General features: G+C 39.2%; 1 protein-coding gene across 3 annotated transcripts in view; it reads left to right on the top strand.

Moving 5' to 3' along the window:
• The window catches only part of LOC115417459 (cAMP-specific 3',5'-cyclic phosphodiesterase 4D-like), a 239,641-nt gene that overhangs the window by 109,055 nt on the left and 108,279 nt on the right, over window positions 1-22,307 (top strand). For 2 of the 3 annotated variants that reach the window (XM_030131389.1, XM_030131386.1), the window contains exon 1: window positions 16,358-16,679. The exons of the other annotated variant lie outside the window; for it this stretch is intronic. In XM_030131389.1, the coding sequence (XP_029987249.1) occupies window positions 16,459-16,679 (221 nt within the window). In that variant the 5' untranslated portion in view covers window positions 16,358-16,458. Of the gene's footprint in view, window positions 1-16,357; window positions 16,680-22,307 lie in introns of those variants that run through there. 3 annotated transcript variants of the gene reach the window in all.

Below are 22,307 nucleotides of genomic sequence, written 5' to 3'. Positions count from 1 at the left end.
GACCTGTTGCTAAAAGGTAAATGTGAATAAAAAGGTAAAAGTGCTTTTTAGCAATCGCTAAAAAGGAGACTGTAACTGTGGTATTTGGACTTGTCTGTGCAATAAAGTTTATAATTATTATTCACTGATTTATGAGAAACAATGGTAAATGTCGTGTAGATTACTGAAATAACATGTTACCATGTATAAAGAGCTGGAGAAAAAATGTTGGACAAAGACACTGATAAACCTTTAAACCATGATGGTGATGAAGAACCAGCTCCTAATATTTTTCATAACCCTAATTGATTGAAAAACACTTTGATTTGCAAGATTCAGCTGAAATTTATGCTATATTTGTTTGAAAACCTGCCTAATCAAACTAACTGGAACTCACTGAACTGTGGCAGCAGGTTGTACAAACCAAACTCCTGCATAACTCCACAAACTGAAGACAGGGATTTAGAATGAATATACAATATAAAATCAGCAGTGGACTGATTTTCTAGATTATTTTAGAAGGATTCTTTCTCATATCTCATGCACTGAGAATAACAGCCTTTTGTTTGTGTTTTTTTTTCACTCTCCATATCATCATAATTACTTTCAGCGCTGAAACACTGCAAAATATGATAAATGAGTCATCCTGCCACCTTTAATGGTAGTCGTTCTAAATTAATGAATGACTAATTACTTGCGATTTAAATGCATTCAGTCTAATCCCTGTGTAAAAGGCTTTAATTAATCTATAAATGCCAGTGTGTAGCTGGAGATTGGGCTGTTTTAATTCTGTAGATTTGTGTGGTGTTAGACTGACACCAAATGTTAATCACAGACTGAAAGGGGGCTTATTTGGGTCTAATGAACCCAATATTTGACCACAGATGATGACGTACTGTGCTGTGGAAATGTGATCCACAGTGGGAATGTGGTGGAAACCTGCTGAGAGGCTCCACAACAGAGGACGCTGGCGTCAGTCCCAGCTCTTGGCCTTTTGCAGAGGAAGTCATCCAGAATGAGCCTCTTCATGTTCCTGGCTCTGCTTCCCTTTGAATCCAACTGGGACTTGATGATCCCATCTGGACAAGTCACCACCGTCTGTTCAGCTCGTTACTAGGACTGTGACAATATATTCATATGGTAAACGATCGCGATATTTAATCTTAACCCATAAAGACCCAGTGCTACTTTTATGGCCATTCCCAAATGAATATTTCTCTCTATTTAATATTTCTTAAGTGATTTATCACCATTTATTATAACATTATCCTCTGTATTTTATATTTTCTTAGTGTAAATCATGTATTATCCTGTATTGTATCATGCAGAGGCTCATTAAAGTTCAGAGTAAATTCAAAGTTATTATATCAAAACAGAGAACTGAAGAAAAAGTGACTTTTTCAGTCAAATCTATCATTAACTGAACATAAAATAAGTGTGTCCATCCACTGTCATTAATTCAACTCCATGGGTTTCACTGGTGAATTAATGTTGTAGAAGATGACAGTGTTTCCATGTTCACTATGGAGCCTCTGAACGTCCAAATGGGTCATATCTGATGATCATGAAAAGATGACAAACTGCATTTTACACCAATTATTTACATATATTGATAGAATTAGTGGATCAGCAGGTATTTAACAGTTTACATCAGTAGATGGTTTTGGTTGATGGTGGATTTTTGGGTCTTTATGGGTTAAGATGGATTATCGATGCGCTCTTGGTATGTATCGTTTTCTCCATCCATCCATCCATTCTCTTCCGCTTATCCGGGGCCGGGTCGCGGGGGTAACAGTCTAAGCAGGGATGCCCAGACTTCCCTCTCCCCAGACACCTCCTCCAGCTCTTCCGGGGGGATCCCGAGGCGTTCCCAGGCCAGCCGAGAGACATAGTCTCTCCAACGTGTCCTGGGTCTTCCCCGAGGTCTCCTCCCGGTGGGACATGCCCGGAACACCTCCCCAGGGAGGCGTCCAGGAGGCATCCGAAACAGATGCCCGAGCCACCTCAGCTGGCCCCTCTCGACGCGGAGGAGCAGCGGCTCTACTCCGAGCTCCTCCCTGGTGACTGAGCTCCTCACCCTATCCCTAAGGGTGCGCCCAGCCACCCGACGGAGGAAACTCATTTCGACCGCTTGTATCCGGGATCTTGTCCTTTCGGTCATGACCCAAAGCTCATGACCATAGGTGAGGGTAGGAACGTAGATTGACCGGTAAATCGAGAGCTTCGCCTCTCGGCTCAGCTCCTTCTTTACCACAACCGACCGGTACAGCGACTGCATCACTGCAGACGCTGCACCAATCCGTCTGTCAATCTCACGCTCCATCCTTCCCTCACTCGTGAACAAGACCCCGAGATACTTAAACTCCTCCACTTGGGGCAAAGACTCCCCACCGACCCGGAGAGGGCAAACCACCTTTTTCCGGTCGAGAACCATGGCCTCGGATTTGGAGGTGCTGATCCTCATCCCGCTCGTTTCACACTCGGCTGCAAACCGCCCCAGGGCACGCTGAAGGTCCAGGTTCGATGAGGCCAACAGGACAACATCATCTGCAAAAAGCAGAGATGAAATCCTGTGGTCCCCAAACCGGACCCCCTCCGGCCCTTGGCTGCGCCTAGAAATTCTGTCCATAAAAATTATGAACAGAACCGTTCAGAACCGTACAGAACAGTATCGTTTTCTATAAATTATTATTAAAATATCGTCGTTATAAACTTCTTTCATCGCTCCCCCTTAGTGAGTCAAGTTACCGTTGTACATGTCACCCAGCTGGCGCTCCTCGCACGAGTGGCTGAAAATTGGGCTGAAGTCACAGAAGAAGAAAAAACAAAGAACAGTGCTAATATGGTGGACTGGAGCGGTGAGGTTTAAGTGAAAGATGCACTGGCATCATTTCAGTCCAAAGTGTGGACTTACTTTGTCTTTACAGTGTGGGTGGGACAGAGCTGGATAAGGACTTTACAGTATGTCTCACAAAAATACACACAGGCGGCACGACAAACATGCACACTTGAGAGACAGGAGATGTAATGTTTTCTGAATGAGTTAGAGGAGTGATATTTAGCTTTTTTAAATGGAATTCTTCATTTTCCAACATTTCCCTGTGGTCTACAAAAATTGTAAATGCTCTGCTTGGGTCTGAATTCTTCATTCATTCAACTCCACAGGTCCATCTTCAACCCTGTTTCTGAATAATGACACCAGAAAGGTGGTTTGGAGCGCCTGCCCTTTAAATGCACATGAACCACTTCAGGCCCCGCCCCCTCCAGTTTTGTTGCCTGTGCTTTCTGTCCTGTTCAGCCAGAACAACTGAACATTTTAGGTAATCAGCTTGAAGTTTGGACATATTTTCAGTTTTTACTCCAACCGCTGCTGCTGATAAACAACTATGTTGTACTCGGAGAAATGTTCGCCAGAAGACTTGACCTTATATGTACAAATGTGATGACATAACTAGTTATAAAAGGTAACAAATTAAGCAGGAATTAAAACAGGTTGTAGAAATCCGTTTGATTTTTGCCAAAATGAATATAAAGATAGGTTTGCAGCACTAGAGGGTTCAAATTCAAACTGTATGAACTATTAGGGTCGAAATACACAAATAAATGAACCACAGACTAATAAAAGTGGGTTTAGACAAATATGACCCCTTTAAAATAGTGTCACTGTTTGTCAGACACCTAAAAAAAATCCAGTTTGCAGTCATATTGCATTAAAACAGTGTCATTGTTTTTGCACTGTTGCTGTTTGTCCATTGTAAACATTTTTTATGTGATTATGTAAAGGCAAGGTTAGGCTCAGACCCCTGAGGATTAAATACATGATTGACAGCTGTAATTAACAGGCCTAGTAGGTGTTCATATTTGGTCAGATGTGACCCTACTGATTTTTTCTCTCCAATTTCCGGCTCCTGCAGCTTTAATGTGGTCGTATGTAGTATGTTTCCACCAGCCTCGTCTCAGGTGCAGTGAAGCAGCACCGCCGAAGACAAGGCCAGCAGCAAAATGTATTAACACCTGAGGAAATCGATCGCAGTTTAAACGTTGACTGTTTGGACCTGTTTATCTCAGTGTGTGACAGCCCGGTCCAACGGGGGAATGAAGTCATTATATCAGTGTCTTCAAAGCCTCCAGACTCCGTCACACTGACAGAATCAATATGAGTTCATCAGGGACTTTTCTGATCTCCACTCATGTGTTAAAACATCAAAGTGGCACATTCACACAAACAAATAAACCAGGAGAAGCCAAGCAAAGCCGATCCCACATCCTGACAAGTGAAATGACTTCATTTATTTATGGAAAGTAGTTGATTGAGAAGAGTAGGGGTATGAAATACAGACAAAACAAGTACCAGGCTCTAATATTAAGACTGATTTAACCTTCAGCTTTGATTACGGCTCTCACCATGGCAACATTTTAATAAGTTTATGAAACAGCACATTATTTTCATCAGTTTTATCTCACCAGCTGATAGGTCATGGGCTGTTGTGAAGGTGCTGTGTCCAGCGGCATCTTTGTTGTCGTCTTTGTTGTCATCTTTGTCTTCGTCTTCATTGCCACCGCCATCTTCATCGTCTTCATCACTGCCGTTGTCGTAGTCTTCCTCGTCCTTGTCTTTGTCGTTATCTTCGTCGTCATCTTTGTTTGCAATTTCTTCAAACATCTTCTCTGAAACTACTGGTCAGATTTATTTCAAATTTTATATCCATCTTCCTTGAGACATTGTCTACAAAGTTTGTTTACAGTTTTGAGAAATTTGCATTTTTAAATTTTTGACCAATTTTTTTAAAATATTACAAATTTGCCTTTCCTTATAATGGTCCATATTTTAATGGCTTATAACACAGAAATGGTTACAGATATCAACGTAGTTACTACTGAGCACTGATAGGAAGTCATATGTGGACTTTCACTTGGGTCATTTTGATCTTGAGTGACCTTGAAGGGTTAAACCCAAGGCCACCAATGTCATGATTTTAATAATGTTCTCCAAAACTACTGGTCGGATTCATTTAACATTTTATGTGTAGCTTCCTTGGGACAATGTTTATAAAGTTTGTTCACAGTTTTCAGAATTTTTGGTGAATTTTTTTAAGTATCACAAATTTCCCTTTACTTATAACAGTCTAGGCTTTATTCTGATGGTTTATATCATGGAAATGGTTACAGATATCAATACAGTTCCTATTGATCACTGATAGAAGCCATATATGGACTTTGATTGAATTAGTTGAGTTCTCCAGTGAAAGTACCACCCACTTCTATTGGGAGATTGATCTCCTGCATCCAGACCACAGGACTCTAACATAGAGACACAACCTGACAACCTCGTAAATTCAACTTGTTGATTCTTAATAGAACATGACATTGACATACAAGGACATTGGTCTGATTTCTCCATCACAACTTTGCTGAACTTAGACCTGAGCGACAGAAGCAACCATGGATCATAATGCTCTATTATCGCAATAAAATGTCCATCTGTTACAGTTTCCATATCACTGAAAATTATGTCAAATCATTGACTTTAAAGTCAGTTTTGTGTTCTTCTGATGGTTAATTGTATATTCTTTATGGATTTTACATAGTTCAGCAAAAGGAGGTGGAATATCCAAAATGATTATAATGAAAGAAATGTTTTTAATATCAAAATTGCAAACATTCATCAAACAGTTAAATAAAACAGCAATATATTGAGACATTTGTATGCACTGTAGCTGACTGTAAAAAGAAACTCTTAAGACACATTATTCTTAATATATTTCTCCAGATGGAGACTTCCTTGACATTAAAAATCACTTTTCGAAGAGTGACCTGACCACGACAGCAGCATAAGCATCGTTAATGCAATAAATAAAGACAGAACAACCAAACAACCCTTTGCAACATGACAATGATTATTAAATTACATGGTGATAATTACCATTTTATGTTTTATGTTGTTGTTTTATCACCACGGCCTAGAGGAGAGCACCAGTTACATTTGGCAAATGAAGGTTATAGTCGTGTTTGTGTGTAATCATCCTCTGAAACACTGGACTGTAATTGAGCATTAGCTCAGTTTAGTTATTTTTTTTTGTTTGTTTTTTAATATGAGAGATGATGATACGATGCTGTGGTTATGGACAAAGGGACAGGGTAAGGGCTGAAAGAAGGGAGACAAAGAGAATGAAAATCCACAAATAAACAAACTAAGAAACAGGATCCAAACCCTGGTCTCCTGTGTGTTAGTCCAGAAAATTTAGCATGTTCTTACAGCCGACACAAACACCTCCTACTAAGGCAGGGGTGTCAAACTCATTTTAGTTCAGTTCAATATGACCTCAAACAGGCTGAACCAGTAAAATAATAACATTGAAAACATTTGTCATTATTGTTTTGTATCCCAGACCCCTGTTAGAAAAGAAACACCTGAATTCAACGTGTCCACATACTTTTGTCCACATAGTGTTGGTTTCAGGATGTAGACTTGCAGTTGTGGTTGGGTTTAATAGCGGTATTTGTCTTGTTGTATGTGCTCATTGTGTTGTAACTGGTTGCCTTTGAACCCTTATAATGAAATTTGTGGAAAGTTCCAGTGATTATGCATTGTTATGTCTTTCTATTACTGGTTTCATTACATTGGTTTAGATACCTTGAGGCGAATTGTCAGCTGTAGTAAGCTAAAGCTGCTTTAGAAATGAACCTGGTGCACATTGTGTTGTTACTGTGTTTTCCAATGAGTGGAAAGTGTTGGTAGATAAAAATTTATCATGCATTTTTCAGTAAAAATCTGGTATTTTTCTAATTCACTGATCATGTAGATGTTCATAAAAGCTCAGAGTAACTCCAACACTTAAGTAACGCTGAAGCAAAAGCGGCTTTTTCAGCAAAATATATCATTATCTGATTAAAAAAACTGATCCAACTCCATGGGTTTTACTGGTGAATCAATGTTGTAGAAGATGACGGTGTTTCCATGGTAACTATGGTGCTTCTGGTCATATGTGATGACCATGAAATGATGACAAACTGCATTTTACACCAATTATTTACATGGATGACATGCATTAGTTGGTCAGAGGTTGTGAAATACTCAGTAGATGCTGTTGGTCGCTGGTTACTGTTTAGGAGGTGTTAACTAAACTCTGTAATTAGGTTCTTACCATAGCTTGTCCAATATTGGGTTTTATTTTGTTTTGGATGATACCCCTGCTGCATCTAGGGATGTAACGATATGAAAATTTCATATCATGGTTATTGTGACCAAAATTATCACGGTTATCATTATTATCGCGGTATTGTTGAAATGTGTTCAAAATGTTCACAGAGTACTAATACACACACTGAAATGATATAACCAAGTTGTATTTTGAAAAAAAAAAAAAAAATAAAGTAACATGCACAATGTACTTTCTGTTGCAGAAACATTCAAGTAATAACATGTAAACAACAAACATACAAATGTGCATTAAAGATGGCACCTTATGGACACAAGAGATATCTGCACCAGGGGTGGAACTGATAGGATTTGATCAATACCGATGCCAATATCTGCTTATCAGTCCAATTCCTTATCAATTCTCCTATTGATTCCTGAGGTGTTTTTGAGCGTGAAAAAAAGTAGTTGGGCAGGTCAGAGTGGAGTTTGTTTGAACATTTTCCAGATCAGATCATTTCCAGTGTCACACATACACACTATTGTACACACCAACAGAAAGTGAAACACAGTCATATTTTCCTGAACTATTTAATGAACAAATGTAAATATTCTGAAATAATGAGGATTTTGAAACATGTTAGGCTGATCTGATCCAGACTGGTCAGTGGTTCACTCCTGGTCAGTGTCCTGTGGTCCAGTTCCTCTGAATCAGTGGGGGCCGGGGAGGGGTTAACACTAGCGTGGACCGGGTCTGTGCGCTCACTTGCTAGGACGGACCGAGTCCGTGCGCGTGTTTGTTCGGACCGACCCGCAGTCAGACGGACCAGGTCGGTGTGGGAACCCCTATCCCCGAATCTCTGGAGCTCTGTCCATGCAGGTGCCTTCACCATGCTTTCAGAGGCCAAACATTACAAAGTGCACACACACGCCTGGAGTGCCGCCGCTTCTTCAGGAAATGAACAATACCGTGAGTTTTCTAGGTGCGGTAATCGAACACAGTTATCATAATAATTAGAATTTAAACGGTGATACTAACCGTTGGAAATTTTACCACGGTTTATCATTACATCCCTAGCTGCATCTTACCTCTTTTTTCATGTCGACAATGACCGATAGTGAATTTATAAAGGTTAATTTAATAACAGTTAATTGGCAGATATCAATGGAAAAAATTCCTTACTGCTGAAAATGTACAGTGGCCCAATCCCACTTGTCATTTTCACCCCTACCCCTTGGCCATTGCACTGGGCATTACCCTTTGAAACGGAGTTGCAAGGGGTAGGGGTTGAAACATTCCTTTATGAAATGAGATGACCCTTCCAGACCTGTTACGTCATCAGGAGTCATTGATGCTGCTATAAACAGGTGCGACAACTTTGTCTGCGACAGAATTCAGCATGTCATCAGCAGCTGTAACCGTCCCTGTTCCATGGGCTTTGGTCATCTTTTTGCGCAATCGCAAAACCGCATACCACAGAAATGCGATCTGTAACACATTGAAACGGCATTAAACGGTCGATCAAATGATTAAGTTGTTTACGAAGAAAATACGTACATTTATGTGTCTCCTTCATCACACTGCTGCACTTTTTTGCTGTGTTTTCCTCCATTTTGCTGATGATTCAAACAAAATTATGGGAAATTTCTCATACCCCTCTGTTTGTAGCGTGGTCCTGAAATATCTCCATTTCGAGGGCCAAATAGCCCTCCCCTTTAGCCCCTCCCCTCTGACTCATCGAGAATCGGGACACCCCTACCCCTTCATGTGAACATGCAAAATGGAGGGGGAGGGGGAAGGAATGAAATGGATTTGGGCCAATACCTGACGTTTTAGAGCCTAAACAACCGTAGAACTGAACATCTAAGTCAGAGTAATAAATGCCTAAATAAATCAAATACACCTGTAGTTGAAAAAAATCTAAAATCTACATAATTTTACGATTTTAACTCTATTTTCCATCAAAACAAGCAACTCCATTTGAGAAGCCTGATGCCAGCCATCGACTGCTATCAGGAAACTTCTGTCGGCACCGATGCATTCATTTAGTCTCATATCTATTAAATATCACACATTTGTTCTGATGAGTTTTATTTGTTCTGATGAGTTTTCTGTCAGGTTTGATCAAAGGGATGTTTGTGGAAATCCGTGCATCCTTGGGCTTTGTGTCGCTAAACTCTGTGCCTCTCTAGAAAATAAATGACATAATGAAATGCTATAACCTTTGGGGATGCTGTTCATTAAAATAGATCCACAGCCTTTCAGTATGTCAGTGCTTCAGAAACACACTGAATAATATGTTCAGATGGACTATGTTTTATAAATGCCACCAGTGATTAAAGTCCTCCCTGAAGGAAACATTAGCAGGTAGATGATACAAGAAATAAATGTGTGCAGTGAAAAGGCAGAATTTGATATTTAGGTTGAAAAATTATATTTCTTGTTCAAGAAACTGAAGCTGCTCCTTTGGAAAAGTTGTGTGACATTTTCTTGTTGATGCAGTGGAAGTGTTCAACTGTCTCTCACTTAATTTTTTTTGGTTTTTAGCTCACTGGCAATAGGTCATGAGCTATTGTGAATGAGCTTTGTCCATCGTTGTCATCATCGCCGTCATTAGCATTTTCTTCAAACATCTTCTCTTACGATGACCAAGGTTATTATCGTTAACGAAAACGACCGAAATGACGAAAACTAAAATTGAAAAAACATTTTCGTTAACTGAAATTAATAAAAACTCTAATTAAAAGAAAAAGACGATAACTAACTGAAACTGTATCGTGAGCTTACAAAACTAACTAAAACGTATAAAAATTATGGATACAATTCCCTTCGTTTTCGTCTTTGTCAATGTCGGATTGATATGAAATTAATTTATTTCACTTCAGCAGTTTGAGCTGGTGACACCATACGACACTTCACAGTCTGTCATGTCTGGTCACTGGTGGTTTCCAGTTGTCTTCTGGTCCCCACTCTACCTGGAACATACAGACTAAAGCTGGGACACAGCAGCACAGTCCTGTCTGGGGTTTACCGGAGTGATACATGGGTCGGGTTTTTTTTTTTTTTTTTTGGCGTACCGTGTGTGTGCGCGTGAGTGACAGAGACAGAGCAGAGCTAAAGGACAGAGTCAGTGTTGAACTAGCATCCAGGTAAAAACTGGAGAGTTTATCACCATGAAAAGACCTTCCAAGCCCTGAACTGCACAGTTTAGAAGAGGAGAAAAGAGGAGGATGAAAACTAATCCAATTACAGAGGTATGGAACCTGTTAGAATGTTAAAAAACGTTTGATGTTACTAGCTACAGCTAGCTGAACTGAACTGAAGCAAAGTTGGCTAATAATGGAACTGGAGATGATTAAGAGATGAGAGATCTGCTAAGGTGTGGTTTACTGATGAGGAACTGGGTTATATATGTTTATAAGTGGTTTATATATGTTTCTGTCTGCTTTAACTGCTGGTTAGCTGGTTTGTATATGTTTCTATCTGCTTTAACTGCTGGTTAGCTGGTTTCTATCTGTTTCTATCTGGTTTAACTGCTGGTTAGCTGGTTATATATGTTTGTATCTGGTTTAACTGCTGGTTAGCTGGTTATATATGTTTGTATCTGGTTTAACTGCTGGCTGCTTTGTGCATCTCCTCTCATGCTTTGCACATCTTCGCATTGTTTCACGTAAGTGACGTTGTGTATGGATTGCACCCCCCCTCAACCTGCTATAGGGAATTTATACATTGTACGGTACATTGTGTCTCTGCTCAGTCCATGAGCCGCCCTAACCCGACCCCCAAATAAAGTGTCCAGGGTAACCCATATCCGCGCCTCACTAATTTCTTTGAATAGGATGATGAGGAAGATAAAATATATGAAATAACTAAAACTAATACTAAAACTAAACTAAACTAAACTAAAACTAAGCATTCAGAAAAAAACGATAACTAATAAAAACTAACAAACCTGCTCTAAAAACTAATTAAAACTAACTGAATAAGAGAAAAAAAAGTCAAAACTAATTAAAACTAAACTATAATTAAAAATCCAAAACTATTATAACCTTGACGATGACATTACAATATTGACGACATGCCACACTGAGTTGAGCTGAGTTGAATAAACTAGAGGCAAACTTTGCTGAAACCAGCTGTGGATCCTGCTAACAGTTTATGCCTGTTACTCAGATGCAACCGAGGTTTGAGCTATGAGTAGAGTTGCCTCAAGGTGACGGAGTGCGATCTGTGTTGTATTCATGCAGCTTCTCAGCGGCGCTGCCTGTGATCGGGAGGCGAAGTGTTAAGTACAGCCCACACTGGTGGAGTCACGCTTCATTTGACCCACAGGGCTTAAACTGGACCTGACAGACCGGAGCAGCACAGCCTTCTAACCAGCTTTTACAGATTCAAGAAGTAAATGTGAGGAGGTTACAGTGACACACTGCAGATTGGCCACAGTTTTACTGGTGTCTGAGGATGTGTTAGGTGATGTGACATCTGATGATCACATGGAGCTGATTTGGGTGTGTCTTTAGATTGTCTTGCACTCATTCAACTTCATAGTTTATTTCATTTATCAAGAGATGAAACTGAATAACAGAAATAATAGAGGGTTATTTTACATTGAGGGAGCTGAGCTCTGGTGGGGTTTGTTGTGGACCTAAGGAGGTGGAGCTGAGCTCCAGTGTGCTCCAGCCCAATTGAACCTATGTTTATTTATTTATTTTATTGGTTTATTTCACATACACATACACAAACACATACAAGGAATTTGGCTTCAGTTTTTACATTGCTCATGACATACAGTTCCAACATGAACCCAGACAACATGTGGACCTGGACACAGTATAGACGACAAACAGTCCACTGGAGACACAGACAACAATGGGTTCGGATTTACAGTGGATTTACAAAGTGATATGTACAGAGTGCAATTGGAGTTTTTATACAGTGAGTGGGTGTGTGGGTTTGGTCTATTAAAAATATATGTTTATGTATATATTATTTACAGTGGGTTTTACATTGTAGTATGTACAGAAAGTGCAAATTGAAGTATTTATACAGTGAGTGGATATGTACAGGAATACAGTCTGTAAAAATATTTATTTATTTATTTATTTATTTATTTAATAGGGGCCATGCACATTTATGAACATTGCTGTATAAAAAATACACCCATGCAAATCTGCCAGAATTAGTAAAAATAACCACTCTTCATCTGCAGTCGCTATGTCTGTAGTTAACCTTTCTTAAGTGATTTATCATCATGTATTCTAAAATTATGCTCATATTTAGCATTTTTTTCCAGTAAAAATCAGGTATTTTCCTATATTTAATTCACTGATCATGTACCTGTAGATGTTCATAAAAGCTCAGATTAAAGTTGAGGGTCATTATATCAAAAACAGAGAAAACTGAAGAAAAAGTGACTTTTTCAGTCAAATATATCATTAACTGAACATAAACCCAGTGTGTCCATCCACTGTTATTGATCCAACTCCATGGGTTTTACTGGCGAGTCAATGTTTTAGAAGATGACGGTGTTTCCATGTTCAGTACGGAGCTTCTGAACGTCCAAATGTGTCATAGCTGATGACCATGAAAAGATGACAAACTGTACTTGACACTATTTATTTACATGTGTTGATAGGATTAGTGGATCCATAGTTATTTAACATTTTATATCAGTAAATGATGTTGGTCACCGGTGGATGTTTGGGTTTTTATGTGATGAATGATAATGAAAATAAATCATATTAGCTCTTGTATAAAGCGCAGATGTTTATATCCTCTGAACTTGTTTCTAACCCTACGTATCATCACCTCAGAAAGCACAGAAAGTATGTGTAATCCCTAATATACTTCAACACAACACTGAAAGGAAACATTTTTTAATATCTCAACAAGCTGCGTCTTCAGAAAAGAAAATGAGTTAAACAAATGCTGTTCACGTGGGTTGTCTTCATCCTTTTTTATTAAAAAACCTTGGTGGAGTATGTGATAGACGGTGTGATGCAGTTCCACCTACAGGCACTGAGGCTTAATGGATAAAGTACTACGCACACTGTCATCTCTGAAAGCCTCTGCATTACCTAACACAAGTTTGTCTGTGTTTCTGAATATGAATGTGTGTGAGTGGATGCTTGTGTGTGCTGTGTGTTTGGTGTTGGTGGTGGTAGGAGGAAGGGTATGTGACTCAGTTGAATAAATAGTTCCACATATCCCAGCATTAGTCACTTGAAGAAAAGACATGGATGCAGCTCTTGGTTTTTTCTCCCCATTGACTCATAATGGCAACAGTTTGATTGACCGTGGCCCACGCAGTCTGTCGTTTGAGTGTTTTGAATGGTTTTCTCCCACTCTTCCAGCCCAGTATCCACTCACAGGATTAATGGTGGACTGTGTGAGCAGATGATGTGGACCGCTTCCAGGGTTAGGGGTTTGTAAAGAACAGGAACCACCTGGTCTGAGGATATAGTTTATAACAGATCCAGCCTGGATTCAACACTTACACAGAGTCAGTCCCACATGTCTACAGCTCAATTTCACATCAGAGCCACGTATGACTAGTTACACTATATGGACAAAAGTATTGGGACATGTTGACTTCAGGCGTTTCTTTTCTAACAGGGGTCTGGGGTACAAAACAATGAGTAATGTCATAATATCATTGCATTGGTTAGTTTGGTTTAAATTGTTATCTTTGCTTCCAAAATGCCTCAGAGATGATTTTACTTAATTTCTCTCAACATTGATTTTTTTTTACCTGTGATTTTAAATGTTCTACATCTAAATTTTGAGAATATTTTTTATGCTTTGACTGTAAATAATACTTTTCTACCACATCTAACCATCTACTTTCTTCACAAAATCTCCCATTAAACTTTAAGGAAATATTGATGTTTTTATCTCAAATCATCATGAACAGAACATCTTGCAGCTGTAGCCATGATGTGTCCTAATATTTCTGTCCATATAGTTTATAAACATCAATATTTCCTTAAAGTTTAATGGGAGATTTTTCTTCCTAAGTGAGATGTGAAGAAAGTAGATGGTTAATTGTGGTAGAAAATTACATTTTTTACAGTCAGAACATGAAAAATATTTGGAAATTGTACAGGTAGAACATTTAAAATCATAGTCATGGATAAAAGTGAAAAAAACAAACTAACCAATGCAATGCAATGATATTTATCCCAATATGAAACTGTATTATGACGTTTCTCATTATTGTTTTGTATCCCAGACCCCTGAAACACTTGAATTCAATGTGTCCCAATACTTTTGTCCGTGCACTGTACATCAGTGGTGGGTGTAGTAGTGTGTGTGCATCAGAGTGTGTGTGGGCGCTACCTGCTGGTCACTTTTGGCAGCACGTCTGAGCACAGCTGTGTTTTTGTTACTGAGCTCATTGTGCTGACCCCTCCTGACCTGGGCTGAGTTAAATCAGTACTTTGGCAGTCAGCCCCTCGGACTCAAGAGCCCTTCAGTCTCACTTTAACGCTTCATTAAAATGGATCCGCAGTGAAAAGGAGACATGACACAGTGAATAAAACACATGGGCTTCAATTATGACTCATCACTAGTATGTCTATCCTCTTATGTTCTCTGTGAGGGTATAATGATAAAGTTTAGGTATTAAACTCATTACATAACACTTCTTTGTGTGCTTACATGTTTAATAACAGTTCTTTCACCTATACTGTAGGTAGCCTTTAGACTAAATTTGAGCTACTTATATAACACCTTTTTATTTTAAGTAGCTTCATCCTTCTACTCCACTACATCTAGATACAAATATTCTACTTTTTATTGCATTATATTTCTCTTTACAGCTTATGAAATTTGCATTTTTATTTTTTTTGCATATAAATCACATTATCTCCATGTATATTATTGATGAACTTAATAATTCCACACTTAATCTGACAGTTTTGGGAAGAATAAACTCTTTAAAACCCTCTAGAATTAGCAGTGAAATGCACTGTCATGGAGATTATTTGGTAGAATACGATGCCTAGGATTAAAGTTGTTAAGGTAATATTGTTGAAATGAGCTCAGCCTTAAAGATCTGCAGCAGTAAAATGAATTAAAAACATCAAATGTAGGAAAACTAAAAGGAAGAGTGCAACATAATTATCTATGACTATCCTGATCACCTTTCTGTTTATTTCTGTAAATTATATTTTCTTTTATCTATATACGTGCATTTGTTTTTATTAGTGGTTTTTGTATTTTGAGATCCAGGTTGGGTTGGTATGGGGGTCGCCATTGGTTCTGGTGGGGGTTTATACTTTGTGTGTCACAAAATCTTATATGATAAAATATGAATTTCTTTCTTTTTTTGTATTGTACTTTTAGAGACGCACAATGAAAATAGATATAAAAATTGAAGTAAAGTAAATAAAAGTAAAGTTTTGAGAGATTATGTGTTCACGTCAGTTTCAGATGCACCGACTGAACTTCTAAGAACGACAGCAGGAACATGCGTTAACTGCACGATGCTATCAGGGGAAATGTTTAGGTACAAGCAGCTTTGGGGCTTCGGTTTGTGTATTTTGGCTGAAATCACAAGACTTTGTTTTTGGGGAAGGAGGTTTGGGTCAGTGGTCGCCTTGTGGGTCAGAAGTGAAGCTCCGGTTGATCTCTGTTTTTTCCGTCACTCCTCTGCTCCTTTGGGAATAAGACACAACACTATTCACTTGAGATGCCAGTTAAACTTGAAGTGACGCTCTCCATGGTTTGTGTTATCTGTTATCTGGACTTGGCTGTGGTTTTAGACAGAGCGGGGCCCGGCTGTAATAAAACGCTGCAGCCTCTCAACCGAACACGGCTCTGGTATGTGTCCACACAGGGCCGGGCTGTAATCTCTGGTTAATGTTTGTGCCTGGATGGACGTCGGGAGGAAACGCATGCGACCTGGTGCGCTCGGCGGTTACCAGAGTTGCTCCTGCGTGAAGGGGAGCGTCGGATGCAGCTCGTTCACTGGTGGCATGATCTAACAACGCTATAATTCAGGCTTGGCCTTATTTAGGCAGGGCTTAGCGCTATGTAAACAGAACTTACCAAGGGGAGGGCTCACTGCCTGCACTCGTGTCCATGTCCATCAGCAGGGCTCACTGATGGCCGCATTCTGCAGGGTAACCCGTTCTCATGCCGGGAAGTGAAAATGGATCGAGGATTTCTGACTTCCACAGTTACTGAGGAGTGAAGTGCATCGTCACAAGGACAAATTGAGAGAGTCATGTAGTGAATACTTTGAGGAGTTTTGTCCCAGTTTGAGATGGATCGCCTGCACGGGCTACTCCGGAGATCAGTGTAAGACCAAGGTTTTGATCTCCAGTGACACGGCAGCATGAGCGAGACCTTCTGGGAAAGCTCCGGAGAGGCTGCTTCCTCTCAGCCCATCAAGCTGAAACCGCAGTCGACGTCCGCTTCTCCCTGCGGATCGCCCAGGATGTCCCCCTGTAACTCCCCACTGAACTCCCCTCGCCACTCACCCCTGCTGTTCCGAAAGCTCATGATGAACCGGAGCATCACCCTGCAGCGGCGCTTCACCCTGGCACATACACCCAGGTACACCAGCGCGGACATCACACAGTCCTGGGGGTTTAGATCATATTAACCCACAAAACTCCAGCGGCCACCAAAACCATCTATCCACTAATCCTATCAATACATGGAAATAAATGGTGTAAAATGCAGTTTGTCATCTTTTCATGGTCATCAGATATGACACATTTGGACGTTCAGAGGCTCCGTAGTTACCGTGGAAACACCGTCACCTTCTACAACATAGATTCACCAGTAAAACCCATGGAGTTGGATCAATGACAGTGGATGGACACACTGGGTTTATGTTCAGTTAATGATAGATTTGCTGAAAAACTGTTTTGTTTTTGTCTATTTCACAGTTTTCAGTTTCACAGCTTTGAGAAATTTCGATTTTTGAATTTTTGAAGAATTTTTTAAATCTTAAAGATCTGCCTTTACTTATAATGGTCCATATTTTGATGGTTTATAACATGGAAATAGTTATAGATATCAATATAGTTCCTGTTGATCACTGATAGAAGTCATATATAGACTTTGATTGAATTAGTTGAGTTCTCCTCCAGTGAAAGTGCCACCCACTTCTATCGGGAGATTGATCTGCAATCAGGCAACAGGACTCCAACATAGAGATGGAACCTGACAACCTCAAAAATTCAACTTGTTACTGATTCTTGATAGAACATGATGGTGAGATACATGGACATTGGTCCTATTTTTCACTGTAAAACAGATAAAAGTCTAGAGTTGACCTTCTGTACAGGTTATTATGTTATTATTTTACTGGTCCAGCCTTTTTGAGATCATATTGGGCTGAATGTGGAACCTGAACTAGAATAACTTTGACGTCCCTACTCCATATAAACCTCTGAGTTCATCTGTACATTACGTAAGTGTAAGTGTCTTCCTCAGATGTTTGGTTTAGAACCTACAGCTGAACTTTTATAAACTACAAGCACATGCGTTTGTGTCTGATAACGGAGAACTGATACGTAACAGCTGACGTCTCCTTATAAGAGACGACTTTTTTACGTCATCAAAATGTGTGTCATGGGTTTTCTACGGCAAAAAAAGGCCCATTGTCTGACGATAAGGTAACTGTGGGAAATTATGATTTTGTTGACGTCGGGGCCGGGGTGATCTCAATGGAAGCTGTTGTTCTGGTAATGAAAGAGCTTGTCTTGTTGTGTGCCTAAGGTGTTTGGCGTGGTGTTCAGCCTGGCACAGGTCAAATGGTGACGAGAATGGATCCCAGAGCAGATGGACTGAGGTGGTTGTTAGGGGTCGTCTGCAACAACTAGCTAGGCTATCTGTGGTGACACTTAAGGCTGCGTCGTCATTATCCTGTCCTTCCCCATGACTGGAAACAGGGAGCATGTGTCTGTATTTTGTGTCAGAACTGCATTTGTTAACCCATAAAGACCCAGTGCTACTTTTGTGGCTGGTCCCAAATAATTTTTCTCTGTATTTAACCCTTTAGACGGCTGGGTTTTTTTGTTTTTTTTTCCCAAAAAGTATTCAATTTATGATATCAAGATTTCAAAAAGCTGTATCTTAGAAGTGGTTAGAGATAAAGTCATACTGAAAATGAGAAAAATATTGGGTATGACCCAAAGTTTATGATGGGAGTAAATGTACTCATCTAATTTGCATATTGTGACGTCACATAGTGGCAGCCATTTTGGATTGAGTGACTGTTAGTAAAATTTAACTTTGAACATATTTACATGGAAGTTTTCTTTGTTTTTGTTGTTTTTTTTGTCATCTTATCCTTAAAACAAATGCACTTGAACATTTTTAAACAAGTTTTAGTAGCTTTTTATCCAAACAGCAGAGTAGACAAATTTGTCTTTAGCTATCACAACTAAAACTAAGTAAATTTTTACTTACTTACTAAACCAGCTCATGACCATGCCTTTAAACTGGATTTTCTTCTTCACTTTGAATAGAAACATGCCCTGAAATGGTGTTAGGATTGAAGGGGCACAGGTCTGCCATCTGTTGGTGGGAAGTGGTAACAAGCTTTGATATCTCTAATCTAGAGCTATGGTCTGTTTCATTCAGTTATGTTGCTTGTCACAATATTGTGACTTTGGTGCTTAAAGAGTTAACTCTTCTTAAGTGATTTATCACTATTTATTATAATATCCTCTGTATTTTGCATTTCTCAGTGTAAATCATGTATTTCCCTGTATTTAATTTAGTGATCTTTTGTCAAACTCCGTGGGTTTTACTGGTGGATCAATGTAGAAGATGACAGTGTTTCCACATTCACTATGGAGCCTCTGAACATCCAAATGGGTCATATTTGATGACTATGAAAAGATGACAAACTGCATTTTTCACCAATTATTTACATGAATTGCTAGAATTAATGGATCAACAGGTATTAAACATTTTATATCAGTAGATGGTTTTGGTCAACGGTGGATGTTTAGATCTTTATGGGTTAAAACTGGGGCAACGTCCAGCTCTAATAAGTGAAATCGTCTGCATTATAAAGTAATTTTCTTACTTATTAAATAGAAGCTGCCAGTTAGAAAATGGAAGTGCCAGAGAGGTAAGCATCAGCGCTGGCGGGTAGCGACGGAGGAAATAGATTTTCCATTTATACAGCCACGACCTCTGGGTCATTTGAGGAAACTCTGAGAAAACTGCATGAACTTACCTGGCTGTCTGAAGCCTTTGTTTTTCAATCACTTCTCTAAATACTCAGTAGAATATCTTCATTTTTGAGGTCATGAAGATGCTTACAGACAGCTGCTTAAAAATCACTGTTAAATTCAGTATGATTTAAAGAGCTTTTACAACACTGTGATATTATTCATAATAGCTCATTGTGTCTGTGCTCAAAATACTCTAATCAGCTGTTTACAGGGGTAATAAAAATGAAAATCCCATTAACATTTCTGTTCACATGCATGTTTTTTTAGTTGTCCACTGCCACAGCCTCCCCCTTTCATTCCTTCAAACCTCCTCTGATGACATTTTAGATGCTTAAATCATGTTTAATATCCTCGTAAATCATGTTTAATCTTTTAACATCCACCGTTTTCTGGGAATCTTAACCCTAAACCCAACCCTATGATTAACCCTCCGGTATCCAGCCCAGAGAGGCTCTCTCTAATCACCAAAAATGTGTAATCTGCACAGAGCCGTAGTAATGCTAAAAAAAAACAAACAAAAAAACAAAAAAAAAAACAAATTCATAGTTTGTTTTTAACTTTTTTGTATTTCATCAACTTGATCCATAAACAAAAATACAAAATACTCAATAACTGACAAATTTTTAACCCTTTAAATGCCACGTTTGTGATGTAAACAAGCCATGTTTTCTGATGCAAAAAACACCAAAAACTTTTTTTTCTCAATGTACTACATAAAAATATGTGTTAGTTCACCGGCCAATAGGTCATGAGCAGTTGTGAAGTTGCTGTGTCTGATGTCGTCTTTGTCATCGTCTTCATTAGCGATTTTCTCAAACATCTTCTCAGACTGATTCATTTAAAATGTTAGATGTAGCTTCCTTGGAACAATGTCTACAAAGTTTGTAGACATACTATATGGACTTTCATTTGGGTCCATGACCTTTGACCTCGAAGGGTCAAACACAAGGTCATCAACGTCTACATTTCAACAATTTTCTTCTCCGAAACTACTCGTCAGATTCCTTTCAAACTTCATCTCGAGCTTTATTGGGATGGATTTTTGAAATGTTGAAAATTTGCCTTTACTTATAATGGTCCATATTTTGATGGTTTATAACATGGAAATGGTTATAGATATCAATATAGTTACTAATGATCACTGATAGAAGTCATATATGGACTTAGACTGAATTAGTTGAGTTCTCCTCCAGTCAAAGTACCACCCACTTCTACTGGGAGATTGATCTCCTGCATCCAGACCTTAGGACTCTAACATAGAGACAGAACCTGACAACTTCACTAATTCAACTTGTTATTGATTATTGATAAAACATGACGCTAAGGTACAGGGTCATTGGTCAGATTTTTATTTAATTATCCAAGCAACTTCACATGTACTACACATCCACATAGGGGTAGAGCAACATGTACTAACATGGCTTAATCTGTCGTTTTCTCTAGTTTTACCTCAGTTATGTTCGTAGTCACCCACAGATACCATCTACAGTCACATTTTCTCCTTCCTTCTCATTGCTCTGCATTAATCCAGTTAATGCTGGAGCCTGTTCAGCCGTACATTTCTTATTAAACTCTAATGGGAAATGCTCCCTTGTTAATGTAATTCTCTGCCATTTTCAGAGAAAAGTAATCAAAGCTAATCAAATTTAAGCAGGTGTGTCAAAGAGTATAATCAAGCCGTCATTTACCCCAGAAAATCTCTCTGTTCAGGGAAGTGGTGTGAAGAAGCTGTAATGGACTGGTATGATTAGAATTCAGGCAACAGAGTAAAGGTTTACACTCAGGAATATTGCAGTATTTACAGAAAGCTACATTGTGTAGATGTTTTTTCAAAAGTCTAGCGTAGGGATGCGCATATGGAAGGATAGTCTTCAAATTTTTCAAGAACCATAGTACATATACATGAACATATCAGTATATATTTGCCATGTTCACTGGTATAATGGACAAATGATAATGAGCACTTATTGGTTGTGTTATATTAAAGGGGTTCTTTGTTGTATTGATGTTCCAAACTCTCCCCAGCAGGGATCAGTCTGGTACCAGAACAGGTTTCTTTGTCAAACTGAAACTCATAGACAGATAGATAGATTTTGGCAGTTGCTCAAAATAACACTGTGTCTTACAATCTTCATGTGCTGCTTCAGCTGATAGTTTACATTATAGCTCTGTTAGCTTAGCTCTGTTTTTAGACAGAAAACAGCCAATGTAAAGCCACTGATCACCTCTGCTTTCTGTACGGTTTGTGTTGTCAGTAGCTGAACTAAAGATCTGTTTGAGTCCAACAAACAAGGTCAGAACTGTCACAGTTTAGTCTGAACCACGGATCAACAAACAGCAACTTAGCAAAGATAAGAACATCCCACAATAACTTTACCTTCATAAGCCTCAGAATCAAACTCACTCGTGTAGAAGAAACGTTGCCATTTCAGCATTAAACTCCATTCTTAATATTTGACTGGTTCTCCAGGGCCTATGAAAGACCTCTTCAGCCTGAACCAGGACTTGCTTTTTTTGGCTGTTCTCAGACTGTCAGGAATATACCTGCAACGTTACAGCGTCCACTGGAACTAGGAATGATAATCGCTAAGAGACTGATATTAAAAGAATGGAAGTCTCCAAATCCTCCATCTTTTTAAGCGTGGGTCAATGTTATGCTGTCAATAATACAGATGGAAAAGCTCAGGTCTTTAAGCACATGTTCTGTCAACACTTTTTCAAGTGCTTGGACTCTGTTTCTCACATACTTGGAGGAAGTTAGATTATGCTGTGTTTCTACTACGTGGAACCAGCTCGATTTGGCTCAGCTTGACTCAGTATTCCTGGAGACCGTTTCCATTACAGGATACTACTGACTCTACAGTATCTGGACGTCATAGCGATGCAGCGCGTTATTTCCATGTCGTTTGCTCAGAGAGTTGCTAAAAACTCGCTTGTTGCGTGTTGTCTCGTCTGAATTTTTACGTCGGTCGCCAAAGACTGAATC

The sequence above is a fragment of the Sphaeramia orbicularis genome, chromosome 4, assembly GCF_902148855.1.
Source record: "Sphaeramia orbicularis chromosome 4, fSphaOr1.1, whole genome shotgun sequence".
NCBI lineage: Eukaryota > Metazoa > Chordata > Actinopteri > Kurtiformes > Apogonidae > Sphaeramia > Sphaeramia orbicularis.
This window is presented reverse-complemented; position numbering and strand designations above follow the sequence as displayed.